The following is a 20,481-nucleotide window of genomic DNA, read 5'->3' on the forward strand; positions in this document are numbered from 1 at the left end:
ATGGACATACTGCCTTTACTGATAACAAAATAGTCAATTGTATTTTCCAAATTTCCTGTGATTTGATTGGCTAATGGCACTTACCATATTTTACAAGATGGTAAGATGGCAAAATTATGTAACACAATATCGTTTAGGTGAAGATCGACTACTGCTGAAACAAGATTAATTATCGAAAAATTAATTTTAGATCGTCTTCATGCGCACACGGCACTCCTCGTGATAGGCTAGGCGTGTAATGCAGATACTTACATTAGGCCCATGTCATGTTCATCATTAAAGGCTTAGTTGGCCTAATGTAAGTCTTGCTATACGTACCAACGGTACGGCTGGCATATCGATCGTGGCTTGTCTGACGAAATCCGTTCATGGGGTACGTTAGACTTAGCCTATTGACCTAAAATAAATACACGGTAACTGTGTTCGTCATATCAGTGCACAAATTACTGTACTTTCGTGTTGCAGTCTGTGTCGCATGTTTGAAAAGATAATAGGAAATTGGAATGACATCGTTTCCTTTCTGAAAACAAAATGAACCTACAGATGGCTATACATCCAGGTCAGCAATGACAGTATATGAACAACATTTTGATCATCCACTGTCATCGCAGATTTAGAATGTAAAACTTGGTTTTGAATTGCATTTGCATTTTCCTCTACCAGACTCCTGTTTGGGATCAAACTAGCTTATAGCAGGAGAAAGATAATTCGCAGTGGCTTTAACATAAAGCTAGATTAACTGGCTGACTGTCTAACACGATTGGAGAAGGCTGATTTGCTCTAAACAGTTTTGGCACAGCTTAGGCAAAGCAATCACCTCTCACAGTTTCATGAAAATTTTTCATCATAGCTTGAAAATGAAGCCTGACATTTCTGACAAACTTAGTGAGCATGATCTTGAACATGATATTCTATATCGCTAATACCAAATTAAAGGAGTATTCACCTTATGTTTTTCAAGACTGATATTGATCATATTCATTATTATTGGTAGTTGAGCTTACTGAATCATAAAAAACTGTTTGGAGCATTGCTTAATTCCTCTAGTTTTTTTCTGTATTTACATTTTTAAGTCTTCCATTATTTTAAGTATACTGGCTCGAATGGAGAAGGCTGATTGGCGCTAAACAGTTTGGGCACAGCTGAGGCAAAGCAATTACCTCTCATATTTTCTGAAAAATTGTTCATCATGGCTTGAAAAAGAAGTCTGACATTTCTACCAAATTAATGAGCATGATCCTGAACATAATATTCTACATCTTTAATACTTAATTCAAGGAGTATTCACCTTATGGTTTTCAAGACTTACATTGATCATTTTGAATAATTACGGGTATTTGAGCTTACTGAATCATAAACTGTTTTAAAACATTGCTTAATTCCTATAGTTTGTGATGTAGTAAATTTTTGTGTCTTTTAATCTTCTGCATGTCTCACTGAACATGATTAGAAGTACAATTCATTGGAAACATGGAGACCATGTATTATTCAAAAATCTGTAAAAAGGGTACTACTAATTTGCTACTTCACTCTTAAGGATTATGTGTATATCAATGTAGTGAAAAAATAGTATTCTGTAATTACCTTGGGAAAGATATAAAAAATACTTTCAAGTTTGTTACAACTAACAGAACTAACGTGGCATCAGTAAGATGATAAAACTGATCTAAGACGTTACACTTTACTGTCTACTTAATTATATTGGAGTCAATAGTGAAACATACATTGTTTTATTACTGTTATCCGTTTTGCTGTATTACTTTAGTGATCTCAAAATCATCTTTAGTTCCTCTGCTTAGTTTTTTTCACTATTTTTCCTTAATTCCAACTGTATTACAATCTCATTAACAAATATCGTGTTGTAAGTTGAAACAAAAACAATGGTTTGTTATTGTATGAATGGTATTTGTTCAAATATTAATAATCTACGTTATTCTACAGCAAGAGCTGTAATGCAACGGAAGACAGATGTTATTGTTGAGATACCCTTTGTTAATATATGAGTGTTTCCTTTTCGTATACAACACAACCCATAAATATACAGATACCTTGCATCAAGATACAAAAGGAGAATGTTTCTGTAGGAATCGCTTTGTAAATATACACCCACTGTCCATCAAATAACAGAAGGTAATTGTTTCTCTACATTAAAAACTGTGATTGTACAGAACCTTTTTGTACAATCATTAAATGGTAATGTCATTTTATGAGATTGTGTGTGAACAGACACCTTGTGTAGGTAACCAAAGCATAATTGTAGTTGTACAACATGTCTCTGGAAATTAATTAACAGAGACACTACTGTAAATTTACAGAGATTTTAGTAGTGTAGGATTCGTTGCGCATAAGCCTTATGTTTGTCAGGGGTCATAATGGTCATTATAACTAAGTATTGTGCGTTCCTTTAGAGGTACTTTAAAGTGCATGTTTTCATAGAGGACTGTAGAGACGCAAGGTTTTTCTGAGCGGTCGCAAACATTGTTAAACGTTTTAACATTAAAATACTTGGTAACAAAACTGAGTAACATACATTTGTTGTGGTGTATGATACTGTTCATGATTAATCGTGTTGGGTTGTGGGAATTCTCTGGTAGTATAAAAAATGAATTCCGTAATCGATTCTGATCATTTCCGGAACCAGAGGGTAATCCCAGGATATACAGCTGTACATTGCAGCAACATTAACGAACATGCGGTATGCCCACATGCACAGTATAGCACTGCATGCACGATGTACTTCAGCTAGTTTGTCATACATGCATGCGGCCGTGAGGTAGAAAGCAATCGTGGTCACGGTCGCCAGGGTCTGTAATGTACAAAGTAAACGATACTCTACGTAAGATGAGTGCATATTTACAGTATCCATATTCTGTCTTTACTAATTACAAAACGAGCTAACTGCAAATTAGCAATCAGAAGGAGAGGGCATATAGCTAAAGTGTAGGTATTTACCCTCATTACGGACCGCACCAAAATGTGATTTATTTCTTACGATGTCCCTAATACGAATGGGGGGGTGGGGTGGAGGCGATATCAACAAGATACCATCACTTTTCGGGACAGATTTTGATTTTGAAAGAATAGGGATATTCCGAGTTTTGTTCGAAGCAGGGACGTAGCCAGGGGGAGCAGGGGGAGCGACCGCTCCCCCCTTTCAGTGTCGATTTTTTTTTTTTAAACTGTCGTTTTTTTAGCATGGTATTTTGTCAGTGCTCTTTTGATCTTGAATACTCGTCAGCTCCGTTAACTCGATTGTAATCGTAGTAACATTCACGCCTACTGATTCAACTACTTACTTAGTTTGGCAGATGCAATTATCTAAATTTAGCTTATAGCCAATTACAAGCCTACAGTTGGCCACTGCGTAATAAAAGACATATTGCCTACCTAACCGCACTCTATGGAATGTCACGAACTGTATGCACACCAACGTCGACAACGTTCGTTCAATGAGTCGTCCTAAGTTGTTGCACGAACAGCATGTTATAAAGCTAAGCTAGCAATCGTACGTGATACGCACTTCCTATAAATAATTATTACACTGCTAATACACTGCGATCAGTGGCGGCGGAACCGGGGGGGCTTGGGGGGCTCAGCCCCCCCCCCAATGAAAAAGTTGAGGGGGCAAATGCATGATAAGCCCCCCCAATATTCACCAAGGCTCCGAAACGTACATCTGCCCATTTTTCAATGCATACTTGTCGATCTGTCCGATGCACACGTATACTATATAGGTGTAATAATTTTAGTAATTGCTGGGGGACCCTCGGCCCGGCCCCTGGCTATAGACCACATTGTCACCCCGACCGCGTCTTCACGCCCCGTGAAAAGTGGAAGCAGTGAGTGTGAGTACCGGTAAGCGTAACACAACTTCGTCTTAGGCCAATGACTTGCCTCATTTCAGCCAGTTCTCCAAAATCCCCTTACTTAGTGGCGGAGCGTCCATATATACAGTCAGGGGGCGGATGCCCCCCCCCCCCCCGACGGACTCAAATGGACTGCTGGCGCCCTTTTCAGCTTTTCACTACTTTTTACTTATTCGCGATTATTGACTATTTTATTGCGCACTCATATACCTATTGACATTTGTCATATTCTGTTGGTGTAATTTTCCGACAAAATGGCGACGACACCTATTTATTCTCCGTTTATCTGCAAATTAGCAAGGTCCGGAAAGGGTCATTTCCTGCAATATAGGGAGTAACTTTACTCAAGAATTCTCTGTACGCTCCGCGCCAACCTGTGGTGGCGCTCCGCTTAGATAGTGTCGAAAGTGCCCCTACAGACCATTCTTGCCCCCCCCCTGACCAATACCCCTAGCTCCGCCACTGCGCTCAAAAACGTCTTTGCGAGTACACTACGAGTAATAGCTACTCTCTTAGAACACCATCGAATATACAAATTACAATGTTTTTACAGACTTTTACGTGCAATCTGAGAAATTGCAGGCTTGAGACCCATATTTTAGGGCTAGGTATTTGCAGCATTAAACACTCGGGAAGTGCCGTTTCCGGCCATCTGGGGGTTTGAAAAAACCCAACATTTTCTTGTACGCTCCGCGCCAACCGATGGTGGCGCTCCGCTTAGATAGTCTCCACACATTAGCCCCCCCAATAATTTTTCCGTTCCGCCGCGCCTGACTGCGATAACGATATTTGTTTTTAGGACACTGCATATCTGGCGGTATTACAAAATATGAAAGTTTATATTGTCCATCAGTTAAGTTCGTCAAATGTATTAAAGTCCAGACATTGGACAATGAACAAGAATCATCCTACTGGAAAACTTGTAAAAGAGCACTATGTTTGTCTTTCTGATATATTTTGTAAAAGAACATGTAAAAGAATTTAAACAGGAAACAAAATCTGCTGATAATGGTATCATATGATTAGAGCGTAGCCAGTATGTCGCACGATAGTGTCATTCAATACTCTACCTCCGGAAAAAGACTATAGCAGGCGCGTATCCAGGATTTTCTAACCCGGGGGGCGCGAATTACTATCTAAGCGGAGCGCCACCATCGGTTGGCGCGGAGCGTACAAGAAAATTTCTGGTTTTGATACCCCCCAGATCACCGGAAATGGCACTTCTCGGGCTTGAAAATGAGCAACCAGATGTACACTTTTGCCTGAGAACCAAGTATTTCCCAAAAGTTTTTTCCATCCATAACCTTCTTGAAGATTGTAACCAGTCACACATCATGTTCGACCTCATTGCATGTCCTATGGATCATTGCTTTTGTAGGTAATTCTACGTCACGGCCCACAATATCCGAAAGCCCCACTTTTCAAGGTTTTAAGCCCATTACTTGTTGAGAATTTGAAATTTCACTTTTCTCGTGAATAAAATCACTTGAAAACATACCCATAATATTGCACAAAATTCAATCTATAGACAACCAATATAGAAAAACCTCCTTGATCCCCTAACAGACAGGTCAAAATTGAACGAGTAGAGGAAAATATGATGAAGAATGTTGGTGAGGAAATTTTGGATAATTCCGACACAGTTAATTTATTGGTGTAGAAATATTGCAACCTCTTATAATGGCTTTTACAAAACTTGGTTGAAGGAACAGAAAAATAGCAGATATTTCCGATATGAGGTATATCGAAACCGAACACTTCACTCATAGGCGTAGGTCCCGTAGGAGGCGGGGGCTGCAGCCCCCCCCCCCTCAATTGTTTTCCCATTTTTTTCGGGCACCTACTGAAAGAAAAATAAATAGCAATGAATAGCTTAAAATGATCTCCTTGGTAATTTAAATAAAGTTCTAAGCTTGTCCGACATTACTACTGTAAAAGAGAGTTTTGACATAAATGGATCTGTATGCTTTTTCTCCATCTACATAAGACATTTGGTTGTTTACATTAGCATCCGGCGGTATACTGTGCAACTTTCACGGACCGTGCGGTACACGATGCCATACAATGTAATGAGCGATCTTGCCTATATGATATTGGCATCGACATGTTGAATGCGCGCTTTGCGCTTGAAAAATTTTGGCTTTTTTTTCGGGCAAGTCATTACAGCCCCCAAATCCAATCTGGCTCACACATTGACAGTTTTTGAGGCTGTTCATCGTGGAACATGCATTTCAATGCTCTTTGATATGATGTTATATCTGCTCTTTGCTTTACAAATTAGAACAGGCGTGTAGCGAGTAATTGCCAAGGGAGGGCGAAGCCTGTAGGCAAACTATCTAAGCGAAGCGCCACCATGAGTTGGCGCGAAGCGTACAAGAAAAATTTTGGCCGAAAATGCCTCCAAGATCGCTGGAAATGACACTTCCCAGGCCTTGTAAGTTGCATCTAAGCATTGTCTATTTTGAAATTACTAGCGATTTCATAAAGAAAATTTGCTCGGGGGGCGGTCGCCCCCTTCCCGAAATGCGTTATTTCTCCGACGACTCGGTCGAGCTCAAGTACATTAGTGAGAGAAGAAAAACGGAAACGTCAAAAATGGAGTTGTCGGGGTAAGGGGTAGGGTGAGGCGCACACCCCCTCCGTAATCCTTGATCTGTCACTGGCTACCCTGTGAATATAATAGGGATCTTTCTCTTCCCGAGGTCTTGGCTATCTTCTACTCCCTCCTTTTCTCCTTTTTCTCCTTTTTTTCTCTTTCTTTTCCCTTCCTTCCTCTCCTCCTTTTCTTTTTTCCCCTCCTTTTCCCTTTTTTCTTCTCTTTTTTTTCTCTCCTCTTTTCCTTACCCGGGGGGCGCGCGCCCCCAACGCCCCCCCCTGGATACGCACCTGTATAGGATCCGATCTTGTCAGTTTTTTAACATGTAGTTTAGAACACGTTTACGCAGATAATATTTCAGTTGAGAAAACACGTGAGAAATTTGCATCAGATGGCAATCGTCGGAAAGCTCTCGCTTTCTCTTATTAGGCTAACTTAAACATTTACTAGCTACAGTTGTATCAAAGACATTTTTGGACTATCTTTGTATCTACAAGTATCAGAAGTTGAAAAGTAAGACTACTCTGTACATGTACCTTCAAGGGCGGCGGAACCGGGGCGCACAGGGGGCAAGTGCCCCCCCACTTTTCCTCAGGTTAAAAATGTGCCCTTTTTCTACATAAAACTTGTACTCTTGATCACCTTATTAGGTCAGCGATATTCAGTAAGAGATCTAATCCTAATTTAGAACTATCAGGGGCGTAGCCAGTATGTAGCACTGTAGGCCCGGGCCTACACTTTTTTTGGCCACGTTATCTTTCTTATTAAAAATAGTCAATGGTGGTTTCCAAATTTCCAGTGATTTGATTGGCTAATAGCCCTTTCAATTGTCTGCAAGTATTCTTGCATGTACTGTATAGTTTTCAATGAATACAGAGGGTGTTGTTTAAATGCAACTACTTGTAACTATGTGTAATGGCAAGAGTTAACAAACATGAAAATTAAAACTCAAGAACAACAAGTTTTGCTTCCATCATTTTATTCCAGGGTCTCACAAGTATCGCTGGGTATGGAGCCAGCGACTCAAAATATTTTAGAGATAATTTGCAGAAAAAGAACGGTGGACCACACTTAGGGCCTTCAGAGCTACAAGTGCATCTTCGGAGCTAAACTCGCCCAGCAACGTTTGATACTCTCGAAGAGAAAGTGCATGAACGGTATCTCTGTAGTTCACCAACATCAGTCGAAATAGCGTGTGTGGAGGGTCGTATTCAACAGGCAGACCAGTGCGCGGATTGTAGACGCTTAAATAATAGGGATTGTTGTTCTTGTTACACCAACATGCTAAGAAGCAGTTTCAGGTCAAAGGTTATCACTATGCGCGAGGATCAAAGATTATCGCTATGCTGGAAGAATTTGATGAGGTTTGGCAAAATTATGAGGGCACACGATATTCTTTCAGAAATGGTTACTACTCTACGTACGTCTACGTTAGTCATAGTTGATGGTTTGCTAGCTGAGTTTCTATTGGACTACCCGGTTGAATAGTAGAATGATGTAAGGTTCTAACTGTATGTCATTGGTTAAAGCAATTTTAAAGTGTTCTCAGGTGACCATTGATTGGCTAAGGCAATATCGTCAACAGCCTTAAACTATGATCTAAATTCAGTATAAAATAATGAGCATCAGGCAAGTGTTGTCCATTATTCTTTGATTTGCTTTGGCATCGTTCTGACTTTCTTTCTGTACGGCAACATTTTCCCAGTTCCTTGCTATTCCAGGTTGCATTTTGGTGTGAAGATCATTGAACCAGGTTAATTTCACCAGTTGCATTGGCAGCCTATGTTTGGTAAGTACCATTGATATTGTCGTCTTGTGGGTCCGTTTTATGTGTGATTGCATTTTAATTAAGAGAATTATTGGGTCCCATTCATATATAGGTCGTTTAAAACATAAATACACATTAACTGCTCTATTTTCTCTTACCGGACATCTTTTAAGTTTTATCATTTGCGTTTCTCTATTTTAAAGTATAATAGATTGGTTTTAAAATTGGTTCTAAATTCTTTCCCTAACCATGGGTACGTTCCACTCTTAGGGAAATAATTCACTAAGAAAACAAAACAAAACATAACAGAAACGAAGTATCTGGTACTTTTACATAAATATATTAGTAAATACAGTTGGATAATAGATTAGTGGGTTAACAATCAGCCCTGAGTTCTTCAATCAACCCCCAACAAAGAACAACAACAAAAACAACAAACAAACAAGCAAACAACACGTATTAATAGATCAACAGAACGTTTAATTGTTCACGTAGCTAAATCTCCGATATTATCTTAATCCCACCTTAAGCTATCTAGTTAATTTAAGTAATGACTAAATGTCTACCTTATGAAGAGGATTTAAACTTTTCTCCAGTCACATAGTACTCAAAGAGTTTCATTTGGTGACGGTTCCTAAACCCTCATCGATAATATGTCATTCAGGCTGAGTTTGTAAAAATGTTGGCTAACACAGAAATTGCTATGAGGTTGATGAGGCCGGCAATTTTTTTATACTTGAAGCAGAGGTGTCAATTTAGGATGGATTTGCATGACAATGAAATGTCTGATGGATATCATCTTAGTAAAATTACTATATTGACCGGTCATTCAGAATAACATTTTTCTGAGAGTGTTAATTTTAGATCAGGCCTAAAATAATTTCCTTATTTTTCCTTTACAATGGATTGTGAGAATACTTAATTAACAATTTTAAAAGTATTGTTCATCTGAGTTTCTTGGTTTTTTAGAACTAAGACCATAAAATGTGGGAAATATTCAAGTAGCCTCAAAAGGGATTTTGTTAATTCCTTTTGAACATAAAGTCACGAACTCCGGAGTAAAATCTTTGCAGGCTGTTTTAGATCTAGAATCGCTTCAAAAGACTTATGCAAACAAAACAATTTAAATAAAATAATGAGATAAACATATTATTGGCATTATAAAAATATCATTTCTCAAGGGCGTAGGAAATGGGGGGGGCTGGAGGGGGGCGGCAGCCCCCCAGTGAAAAATATGGAGGGCGGAAGTTTCATTCCGCCCTCCCCCCGCTTCGCAAGTCAGAAAACCCCTTTTTCATTTCCAAATGAGAACAAAATCTCATTTGGAGCACCAAATTGCAGCTAAGGCTAGGTGAAAATGCAAAATTATATACAAAATGGAGTGGGCGGGTTGAAGTGTGCTATATTGCACCAAATTGCATCTGAGGCCACCTGGATATGCAAAAAAGTTTCAAAGGGGATGGGGACACCCCTTCCCCTTACACCCCTCCCCCAGGCCGGCCATCAGTCTTCAGCCCCCCCCCCCTCAAAAGTACCTTCTTTCGCCACTGTCATTTCTCCTGTAATTTAATGGTTTTGTAGCCACTGGAAAGTTACATAGTAATACAAAGATTCCGCAATTATATCAGATAGTCCGTAACTGTCGTTCGAACAAGTTAAACGAAGCTGAATTTTTGGCAATACACATAATACATGTTCCAAGTCCAGGGTTCACATTCGGACGTGCGATTTCGGGAATACGTAAATTGGATACGGTATGTCTCGTGATATGCTGTTTCCGCCGTCAGGGTCTGACGAAGAAGTACTGGAAAAGAGCATGTTATAACTGTATTTACAAAACTTACAAATAACAAGCCGAATATGATAAAGCTTACTATACAGCTAGAATGCTGATCGCTGACTAAGTAATAACTGCCAATATTATACATATGTGATATAAAAGCACAGAAATAGGCTAGTACGCCAGCACGTGCTTATTCGCCAGGTAACACCCACACTCGGTAAAAAGATCTAACTGACATGCACTTGAGGTTAATACATTCCACTGGTTGGGAACATGTTAACGTTGATTGGCTGAGGCAGCCTTTTTGACAGTCTGAAAATTATGAGATGAATTCGACATAAACCATATGAGCGACAGCACGGTTAGGTACTTTATTCTTTAAGTTGACATAGCTTCGACTTCTTTCAGCCTTGGAAACTACTACCAGTTCCCTGCACTTTGACTTAAATTTCCCAAGTTGTCAGTTTGTTTCAAGCTTAAACTTTTTTTTTCCAGGTTGCATTAGCAACTCTAATTTGGTAAGTAACAACACGTTTGCTTTTGGTAACCGTGGTTGTCGATCAAGTTTTACGTAGTGTAGGCTGTCAGTTAGTGATCAGTCGATGATAGGTACATGTTCATATAGTCAATAAAATTCATTCTCATTAATATTCATGAATGGGCGGGCCTGGAGTATTATTACAGTAAAAAGAATTTAAACACGATATCTAAATACCAACAAATTGAATTGATATTATACTTGGTAAATAGATGCCTTATGATATGCAGATGTGCCATATATCTTTTGGTTTTGAGCTTATCACTATTAATGGTGGGCGGGGCTTTACATAAAATTCTTAAAATGTCAATATCTCTGCAACCTCAAGTCCCATTTAAGAACATTAAATTTTGAATCAGGGGAAAGCTATTGTTATAGATGTCATTAAAGTAGTAAGAAATGAATTAAATGCTGAATTTATGTCACTCTCCTTATAAACATGATCCCAATTGACTTGGGAAATAGATGTTGTCATTACAGATCAAGCTAGGTTCTCATTATTAAATATGAAGCACTTTTATGTCACACGATCGTGTGCCATTTGGCATGGTTATATTGCTAAGGGTGGTTTACCTTCCTGGATCCCTATAAACAACAATTGACTGTATTTAAAATGAATTGTTTTCAGTGATATAAATTAACTTCAACATTAAGGTTGCCATGCATTTGACACATTTCAAGTAAATTGTGGAGGGTGAGGCTGTAATGAAATGGTGCTTCACCTTATTCAAGCCAAAGTATATAACACCATAATATTAAAATATTAAACAACCATTGTGTAAAACGAGTATACATCTGTTGCTTAAACTTTAACAAAACAGATACCAAGTTTCTGGTAATTTTACATAAATAAATAAGTAAAAACAGTTGGAGAATAGCTCAGCGGTTAACAATCAGACCTAAGTTCTGCAAACAAAGCCAAAACCAAAACGATAAACAAACAAACAAACACACACACATTAACGTAACGTTCAATTGTTCACGTAGATAAATCTCCGATACTATATCAATACTAACATCCTGCTTAATCTAATGTCTACATTTTGAATAAGTTTCACTTTCCTCCAGTCACAATTAAAGTACTCACAGAATTTTATTTGGTATATGTGTTGAAACCCACATCCATAATATGTAATTCACGCTGAGTTGGTAAAACTATGAGGTTGATGAGGCCGTCAATATTTCCTACGTACCAAACCCGTATGGTTTCAACTTTACTCACCTCGCAAAAAGGAAAATACCACCAAAAATACAAGAAACAAAAGAGTTTCAAACAACTTTATCTCTTGGTAAATTTTATTTTAGTTTATCAAAACCGTCGTGCCAAAGCATGTTGCATTATGGAACGTAACCTTAGAAATGGTAAACGTGTCTCCTTACCACACATGATTTTCCCGTAAAGCGCATCTCAAGTACATTAACAGGTTGTTAGACAACCAATGAAAGGGCAGGATTCGTGACGGTTTGAATGTATTTTGTATTTTGTCACGGCGAACAACAAACTGGAGACTTTTTGCCTTGTAATAACGAATGTACCCAATGTAGGCAAAAACATGTTTACCAAGTACTGTGTGTGACTTTCAAAAGTCAAAAAGTTCACTACGTCGTGTGTAGACTAGACAACAACATGCTATGAAACGATAGTAGCATCGGTTACGTTAAAAAATTGTAAACACTATCGTAAAATAGCGATTTACGCCAAGGTAAGACTATATACTGATACGACATGTTGTTCGCATATACATGTATTGGTGACTGTAGGCTGCAGGTTACTATGACACACACTGTCAAGGGCGGCGGAAGCACTTTTAATCTGGGGGGGGGGGGCACCAACGTCGAAGGGCACTTTGCAGAAATTCGATTGGACTGATGCAGCCTGATATTTAGTACCCTTTATAACTCTTATTGTATTATCTTATTTGTGTATACTCCATTAACGCCACCCCCCCCCTCCAGTGGCGGAGCTAGAGGTATTGGTCAGGGGGCGAGAATGGTCTGTAGGGTCGCTTTCGACACTATCTAAGCGGAGCGCCACCACAGGTTGGCGCGGAGCGTACACACATTTTTTGATAAAGGTACTCCCTGATCGCCGGAAATGACCCTTTCCGGGCCTTGCTAACTTGCAGATAATGTGACAAATGTCAATAGGTAGATGAGAGCGCAATAAAAAAGTCAATAATCGCGAATAAGTAAAAAGTGGTAAAAAGCTGAAAAGGGCGCCAGCAGTCCATTTGAGTGCGTCAGGGGGGGGGGGGATCCGCCCCCTGACTGTATGGACGCTCCGCCACTGTCCCCCTCAATGAAACAATGCATACTAGCACTGCAATATCTAATGTGCAAATTGGGAAACACGGAACAAGTTTTCTTTCGAGACAAAATGAGGTGAAATCATTATTAAAGCAGCATTTTGCGTTGGGTCGCTTTTTTCCACTTTTTTAACATGTGCATCGATTTTTTTACATGTATCAATCATAAAACAGCAATCTAAGATACCATCCAAGTTTCACCCTGCCAAGAGCGTTAATTAGCGAGTAATTAACGATTTATGTCGATAAATGAGAAGAGTGTCCTCGACAAATTTCACAGTTAAAATTAATCGCATACAATTCCGCCAAACCCACTAGTTTGAATTCAACCAATCAGACATGCAGGTTTAGTTATGAGCCGTTGCTAAAAATAGATTCAAGACTTCGCGTTGGTTGTACCAGGGAGTTGTTATGCAACTCCCTGGTACAACTGCCATATAGACTGTACACAAATCAAGCGTGGTGTTATATTACGTATCTGTCAATGACGTTCGTAGTGTTTAAATATTCATATTATGGGCGAGGTTTATTGGGTTCCCAACGGAAAATATCTTGGAGAACAACAAAGTTGAAAGTTGCAAATTTTTCGACTTTTATGCCACCATTTGAAGTAAAATATAAATAGATTAGCTAGTTATGTATGTCGTTATGGCAAAGTGGAATCAGTGAGGTTGAGAAAAATCATAGAAAAGGACGCAAAATGCTGCTTTAAGTCCAAGTCCCTGCACACGCGATCGATACATGCATGAAAGCAAATGAAATATGTCAAAATACGAAAGGATGGGGTAGGTTATGGGGTAGGATGGGATATTAAAACTATACTCATTATTCATAGTAGGCTATTAATGGCTTCTGCTTATTACAAAGTCACAATGTAATATAGCAATGCATTTTTGGAAATGCATTAGGATTTTTGTGGCAAATTGAATACGCATAATGGCACTCACCAGAATATTAGAAGCCTTGTGGTAGTAAACATAGGCGTAGGAGCCGGGGGTGGGGGGGGGGGGGGCTGCAGCTCCCAACCAATAATTTTTTGGAAAATTCGGGCAATATGCTGAGAATTTTTCGGGCACCTACTGAAAGAAAAATAATATGCTTTGTGTTTTTCAATGGTTAAACTGATATTGTTATCATCATTATTATTGTAACGACTTTCCCAATAATTAAAACCAATATAGAAGGGTAATAACACGACAAATGATTGTATGTTATTGGCATGCGATGTAATGTTGAGCGCGCGCGGAGCGAGCGACAAATTTTGGGAATATTTTCGGGCAAGTCGTTACAGCCCCCCAAATCAAATTGGGCTCCTACGCCTATGGTAGTAAACATTTAAAACTTCCCGAAATATTTCATTCGCCGTGGGTTTCGCTTTGTAAACTCTTTTTTTATTTAGAAATTTTTATGTAAAAAAAGGGCACTTTTTTAACCTGAGGAAAAGTGGGGGGGGCACGTGCCCCCTGTGCCCCCCGGTTCCGACGCCCTTGCACACTGTTGATCAGCTTTAGGAATCCTTTCCAACGTTTTTTTTACGAACATTTTTGTTTTTTAAACGGGCTAGGACAGGGAAATGTTAGGTGAGTCGGTTACAACATACTAAATCATTTTCAGCATTTAGACTTTTAGGCTGATAGCAGATAGCCTATGCTACTTCTTATTGTCAAATAGATGACGATTGGATTACTTGGGAGTTTGTTATTCAATTTATGTACCTCAGTAATTGGTGATGCAATTGAAACTTAGGCCTTTAAGTTCTATCTCCAAACCTAACCTAGTTCCTTGAACTGTTGAAACATTCAATTATGCGATTTAGCTTACTTGGAATAGGTTGGTAGTTTAAAATGAATTGTTCAACCAGTCCGAACATTGGGCTTTCTACTGGAAAACCAGTAGGTAAGGCCAAGGGCGGCGATTTGTTTCAAATATTGGGGGGGGGGGGGGGAAGCATTGCTTGGGTGCAGGATTGTAGCAACTTTCATCCCCAAAATTGTTCGTACGCTTCGTGATATTTTGTATAAATATATATATATATATATATATATATATATATATATATATATATATATATATATATATATATACATATATATATATATATATAACATCGTAATGAGTTAGACAAACAAGAGCAGTGAAAAGACTTCCAGCCTGCACCGGGATTCGAACCCGGGTCTCCCGCTCTGTACGCGGACACCCTAACCACTAGGCTATGGACGCTGATTATATGTCCAGAGGTTCGAAACCGGTAAGGAAGGTCGTAATTCGACTGCAGGCGTTTGTCACCTGTATCGAACAATACTAGTTTTGTATTGATCAAACATGATGCTAACCAACTCGAAATCTTTTGTGAATCTTAAAGCCGGATCACGAAAGAGATACTTTGAACATGCTTTATTCTAATGGAATGGAGGTAAACGACAAAGGCAAATGAATATATATATATAAATGACAATCGTAATCAGGAAAATCAAGAACAGTGAAAAAATGGTTACTCGTTACTACAGCCCTATTTTCCTTTTTATCGGCAAACCAAATTTCATTACGGATACGGTCCGTCTAGCTAATTCATTTCGAAAAAAGTAAAAACTACTTTTGGTGATATTTAGTAACAAATTGTGACACGGTTAGACAGGTGCATAGCGAGGAATTTGCCAAGGGATGGGCGAATCTTTTAGGTAAACTATCTAAGCGCAGCGCCATCATAAATTGACGCGAAGCGTAAAAAGACAGTTTTGACCGAAAATGCCTCCCAGATCGCTGGAAATAGCACTTCCCAGGCCTTGTAAGTTGCATCTATTTTCTATTTTGATATTACTAGCGATATCATAAAAAAATATGCTCAAGAGGTCACCCATTCGTTACGCGCCTTGTAGGAAACAGGCCAAATGGAAACCCAGTGAACCCACATCGATGTGGATCATATATATGATTGTACGTACTTACATTCATACACAAGAGATGTACAGACATTATGAAAATAATCATGAGTGAAACTTGCTATACGGTCACAGGTCCCAGAAACGACCACGAAGTGGCATTTATCTCATGCAGCATATGTTGGGTGAAGTTTTAGCCACTGCCAAATATGATTTGGATAAATACTTTCACGCATTATTTTCTATTTATAACCACTAAAAAAAACTATGCCACCAAATATAGGGGGGGATATTAGATACTATATCCCTCACCTAAAGTATTGGGGGACATGTCTAGCCGCCCTCCTCCCATGATCGCCGCCCATGGGTAAGGCATCTGTAGTTCTGTTATCATCGTCAGGAATGATATAGACTTCATATGCTAGCCACAGTTGTGTGTGTTGATATCTGATATAAGGCAAGCAACATTGTGAAGAGACTGTGCGTATGTCATTGTTCCTGAGGATACCAGAGTTTTTTTTTTCGTCACGTTTGGACACTTCTTAGTACATTAGTATAATTTAAGTTATGTCAATACATTTCATCTTTTGCTATATGAGCCAAACATTTTGACTTTGAAATTGTGGACTCGTAGACTTTGCTTGACATGACTGACTCACAAATATATCGCATTCCTTTTAGGAATGAAGGTATTCTGTGAGAGGAGGGTTTCTACCTGCACTATCCAAAACTGGTTGAAAGTTCAAAGCATGGAATATCCATGTGTCATTAGGAGATCACTGGGAAAGTGCATTGAGTTTCAATGTATCGAATATCGTATGTGCGATGTGCTTTGTCATTACATTGTCCTTGAAAATATGAAAGTGACACTGCACCATGTTGCTTAGCAACAACAAACGGTATGCATTATCTAGAAGTTAACTTGTATCTAGGGATTTGTGCATAGCAATCAAGGAAACTTTCCGTAATTAAAATACTGATGTGCAGGAATGGCCACATATCGGCCAACCAGACACAATTATTGAAAGAAAAAATAGAAAGTGGTTGAAAAATAAGTATGCAAAGGAGATGAGTGAATAAAAGTAGCAATCAAGCGGTTTTTATAAGCGGTTTCTTATAACAATGACGGAATTTGATTTGCGAAATGAATTCTTCAAAGGTGCTGGAGCTGGGCGTTGACTCGAATTTTTTATGAACCTCAAAGCTTATAGGCAACTTTTCATGTGATCAGTTGCAGCTAATCCGAGAGGAGTTTACTGCAAAGCGGGATAATGGGTGTAAGAGTTTGCTTCATAACAACTTTGATGAACACAGGCTCACAATGAACTGAGTTTTGAGATACAGGTGAACACAGCATTTATGGTCGAGGGCACTTGGGAAGGGTTTGAGATGGTAAAGTCAAATCTTGTATTACGGACTATACATTAGTATACATCTGACCATATGATTACTGTTACTCAAAGTTGTTCAGAAATACAAAGTTTCTGTATTTTGGGTGCGTAGGCCCTATATATATATATATATATATATATATATATATATATATATATATATATATATATATATATATATATATATATATATATTTATTTATATATATGTCACGGATTCTTTTCAAGAGAGCAGTCGAAAACGGCGTATAGACGGTCAGAGAGAGTATATTAGTTTCAAAGGTTCAATATAATTATTAACAACAACAATAAAATTAACAGCGGTTACATAGAACAAAGAAAAGTCATAATTTTCAATATATATCCTTTTAAAGTTTTGAACTTCTATGCTTCATATGGCATCCTTTCCTTCTTATGGTCCTAGTTTTGTTTCGTTGAAGGTTCTGTCAACGTTAATGGTTAATACAAATGAATGTTCTTTCTTTCTATATGAGCGTCGGCCTTTTCCTTTTCCTAGTTTCACGTTCTCTTTCTTTCCTCGTTCAAGTTTTAATTTAGCTTCTTCCCTGCCTCTTTTGCCATGGTTTTGCTTTCGGTTCAAGACCGAGATTGAAAAGAAAGAGCACGTGGCTTGACTGTTCTGTTTATACCCCATGCCGACGGAATTCCGATACTCGTTAACAAAATGCTGATTACGTAATGCTTAGGGATACACAAAACCATGGCTAAATAATTAGCATCCAATTAACTAAACACGTAAAGCAATCAATACAATACTTAAGGGGGTTATCCCAGAACGGGTTGTGACAATATATATATATAAATTAATTAATAAATTAATATATATATATATATATATATATATATATATATATATATATATATATATATATATATATATATATATATATATATATATATATATATATATTGTTTATTCACTTTTTACTTTAGAGTGGTGGAGGGCTCACTTTTAAAAATGTAACACCTTTTTTGTTATTGATTTCTTTTGGTTTAATCGACACTGACATTCTCGGAGTACATTTCCTTCCATTCTGGGCGAATATGATGCGATCCGATGTCAACTACTGTTATACATACATCAATTTATCTGTAGCATTTTCTTAAAAAATAAACTGTGTTGTTCCTGTATATTGCAAGAATCGCTAAAGTTAATTATTTCATTCAACATTCAACAGATGATGGAACATAAACAAAGTAAACAAAGAAGGGAACAGAACCGGGAAGCAAACAAACAACCCGACACGAACGACCAGAATGAGAGGAACGCGGATACGACGGAACTCATCGCGTTACCCGACGATGGAAGAAAACAATTGTATAACTTCCTTCTGGCCTCGGAGACGCCACGACTAGACGCCACGATTCCAGACTTGGTTAATAATGAAGATGAGCTGAAAAAAGTGATCAAGTCCGCTCGTGAAGCCAAGGAAATAGTTCGTGTTGTCGGTTCTGGGCATTCGATAGGTCCTGCAATTGGTGACACAGAGCATACACCGAATGAAAGGCGTATTAGGCTCGGCGGAGAGTTGCGATCCTTCACCGTCCTGTCTGAGGAAGGTGATACAAAGACTGTGAAAGTCGGGGGAGGCTGCTACCTCGGTAAAAATCCTCTTGACAAGGATTCTACTTGGGATAACTCCGTTAATGTTCAATTAGCAAAAATCAACTGTGCTATACCGATACTTGGCGGAATCACGCAACAATCCATTGCTGGTTTTACGATGACTGGCTCAGCCGGAGGAAGTGTGGCTCATGGATTTGAGGATATCATAAAAGAAATCCATTTCATTGATGGTAAGGGTCAGTCACAGGTGGCAGAGAGGGGTACAGACCTGTTCAACGCGGTCGGAGTATCCATGGGTCTCTTTGGTGTCATAACCTACATGGTATTGGAAGTTAAAACTCCAAGTTTCAATGTAGGAGGGGTTGAAAAAACAGTCAGCGTAGCGGAATCCGTTCTGGCTGTCAATGAAAACACAGGAACTAGTAAATTACAAGACACTCTCGAGAATACTGAGTACTTCCGTCTCACGTGGTTTCCTCAGAAGTACGCGCAACGAGTCACAGAATGGTCAGGTAAAAGAAGCGAGTCAACAAAGATCGTACCCTACAAGAGTGTTATAGGGAACCATTGGGTAGCCGGAGCAGCGGCGATGGCCTTGCAAATGATGCATTGGGCTCTTACCCATGTGCCATGTGAGGACACGTATAAACTTGTCGGGGATACCCTGAAGATATTTACACATGAAAACCCTGCCGAATTTAATGATATTTGGTACAAAACGATACCGATGGATGACCAAGTACCTACCGATACAATTTTCAGAACCGAATTCACCGAGCTATGGTTTCCGATGGAAGAGACAGAGAACGTCTTAAATATTCTCAAGAAATTGTTCGAAGACCAGCAAGTTGCCGGCAACTACGCATGCGAGCTCTACGCTGGTAAAAGGTCTCCATTTTGGATGAGCCCAGCTTATAATCGTAATGTATTTCGTGTCGACCCTTTTTGGTTTTATCATCAAAAAGGAGACGCAAGGGAGTACTACGATCATTATTGGAAGGCTCTGATGAAGGTTGATGGAGTTCGCCTTCACTGGGGCAAATACCTTCCGTACAGCGGAGGCACCTACGGAGGCGTAGAGTATGGTGCTGCCTTTCTGAAGAATTCGTACCCCAAGATGGATGACTGGCTAGCACTGAGAGCGGAGTATGATCCTGATCAGATTTACTTGACAGAATATTGGCGAAAGCTGTTTGGCATCGAAACAATTTCTGCACAGGAGTGAGGTTTACCTTTGGCCAGTCAATTGTTGAGAGTTATCTGTACATCCGAACATGGAGGTCAAAACAGACCTCCATGATCCGAACAATTTAACATAACACGGCCTTTGTTCATTCCTGCATGCATGCTTCAAGTCCCAAATTAAGCGTAGTCATTTATTAGGATTTAATTGTGAGAAACAATATGAAATTCAACAGAATTCGTCTTATCTTCAGATTTCCAGATGAAACCCCAATCTCAATAACTTGGTCGATTGAAATTAACGTACTTTGAATGACTAAACGTTCATCTACCCAAGGACGTGGAATCACAATATCAGGTTTTGATGTCATTTGGGCAAATGCACTTCAAAGCGTTACTTATGCTATTATAATCTGCCTGTTGTTCATCCTTGAAATCTGATACATTTGGAATGTTTGCTTATCAAAGGGCTCTTTCAAAATACATCATTATGTAGGAATGATCTTTCTTCTGTGAATAAATGAATGGTAAATTATAAGGAGGAACAAAGACTTAATTCATATGAATTGTTCCCATGACAACGT

At 38.9% G+C, this 20,481-nt stretch overlaps 1 protein-coding gene and 1 long non-coding RNA gene across 2 annotated transcripts in view; one reads left to right on the plus strand and one right to left on the minus strand.

Moving 5' to 3' along the window:
* Positions 1-20,481, minus strand: part of LOC139969477 (uncharacterized) — a 128,081-nt gene that overhangs the window by 105,377 nt on the left and 2,223 nt on the right. The window lies entirely within an intron of this gene.
* On the plus strand, positions 8,096-20,410 carry LOC139969475 (L-gulonolactone oxidase-like). The gene is made up of 2 exons (XM_071974499.1): positions 8,096-8,251; positions 18,327-20,410. The coding sequence occupies exon 2, from the start codon at positions 18,327-18,329 to the stop codon at positions 19,938-19,940; it is 1,614 nt and encodes a 537-aa protein (XP_071830600.1). The 5' UTR covers positions 8,096-8,251; the 3' UTR covers positions 19,941-20,410.

This window comes from Apostichopus japonicus, chromosome 7 (assembly GCF_037975245.1).
Source record: "Apostichopus japonicus isolate 1M-3 chromosome 7, ASM3797524v1, whole genome shotgun sequence".
Taxonomy (NCBI): Eukaryota; Metazoa; Echinodermata; class Holothuroidea; order Aspidochirotida; family Stichopodidae; genus Apostichopus; species Apostichopus japonicus.

Coding starts and splice junctions, on each gene's coding strand:
- LOC139969475 (XM_071974499.1), top strand. CDS start 18,327: ATGATGGAACATAAACAAAGTAAACAAAGAAGGGAACAGAACCGGGAA.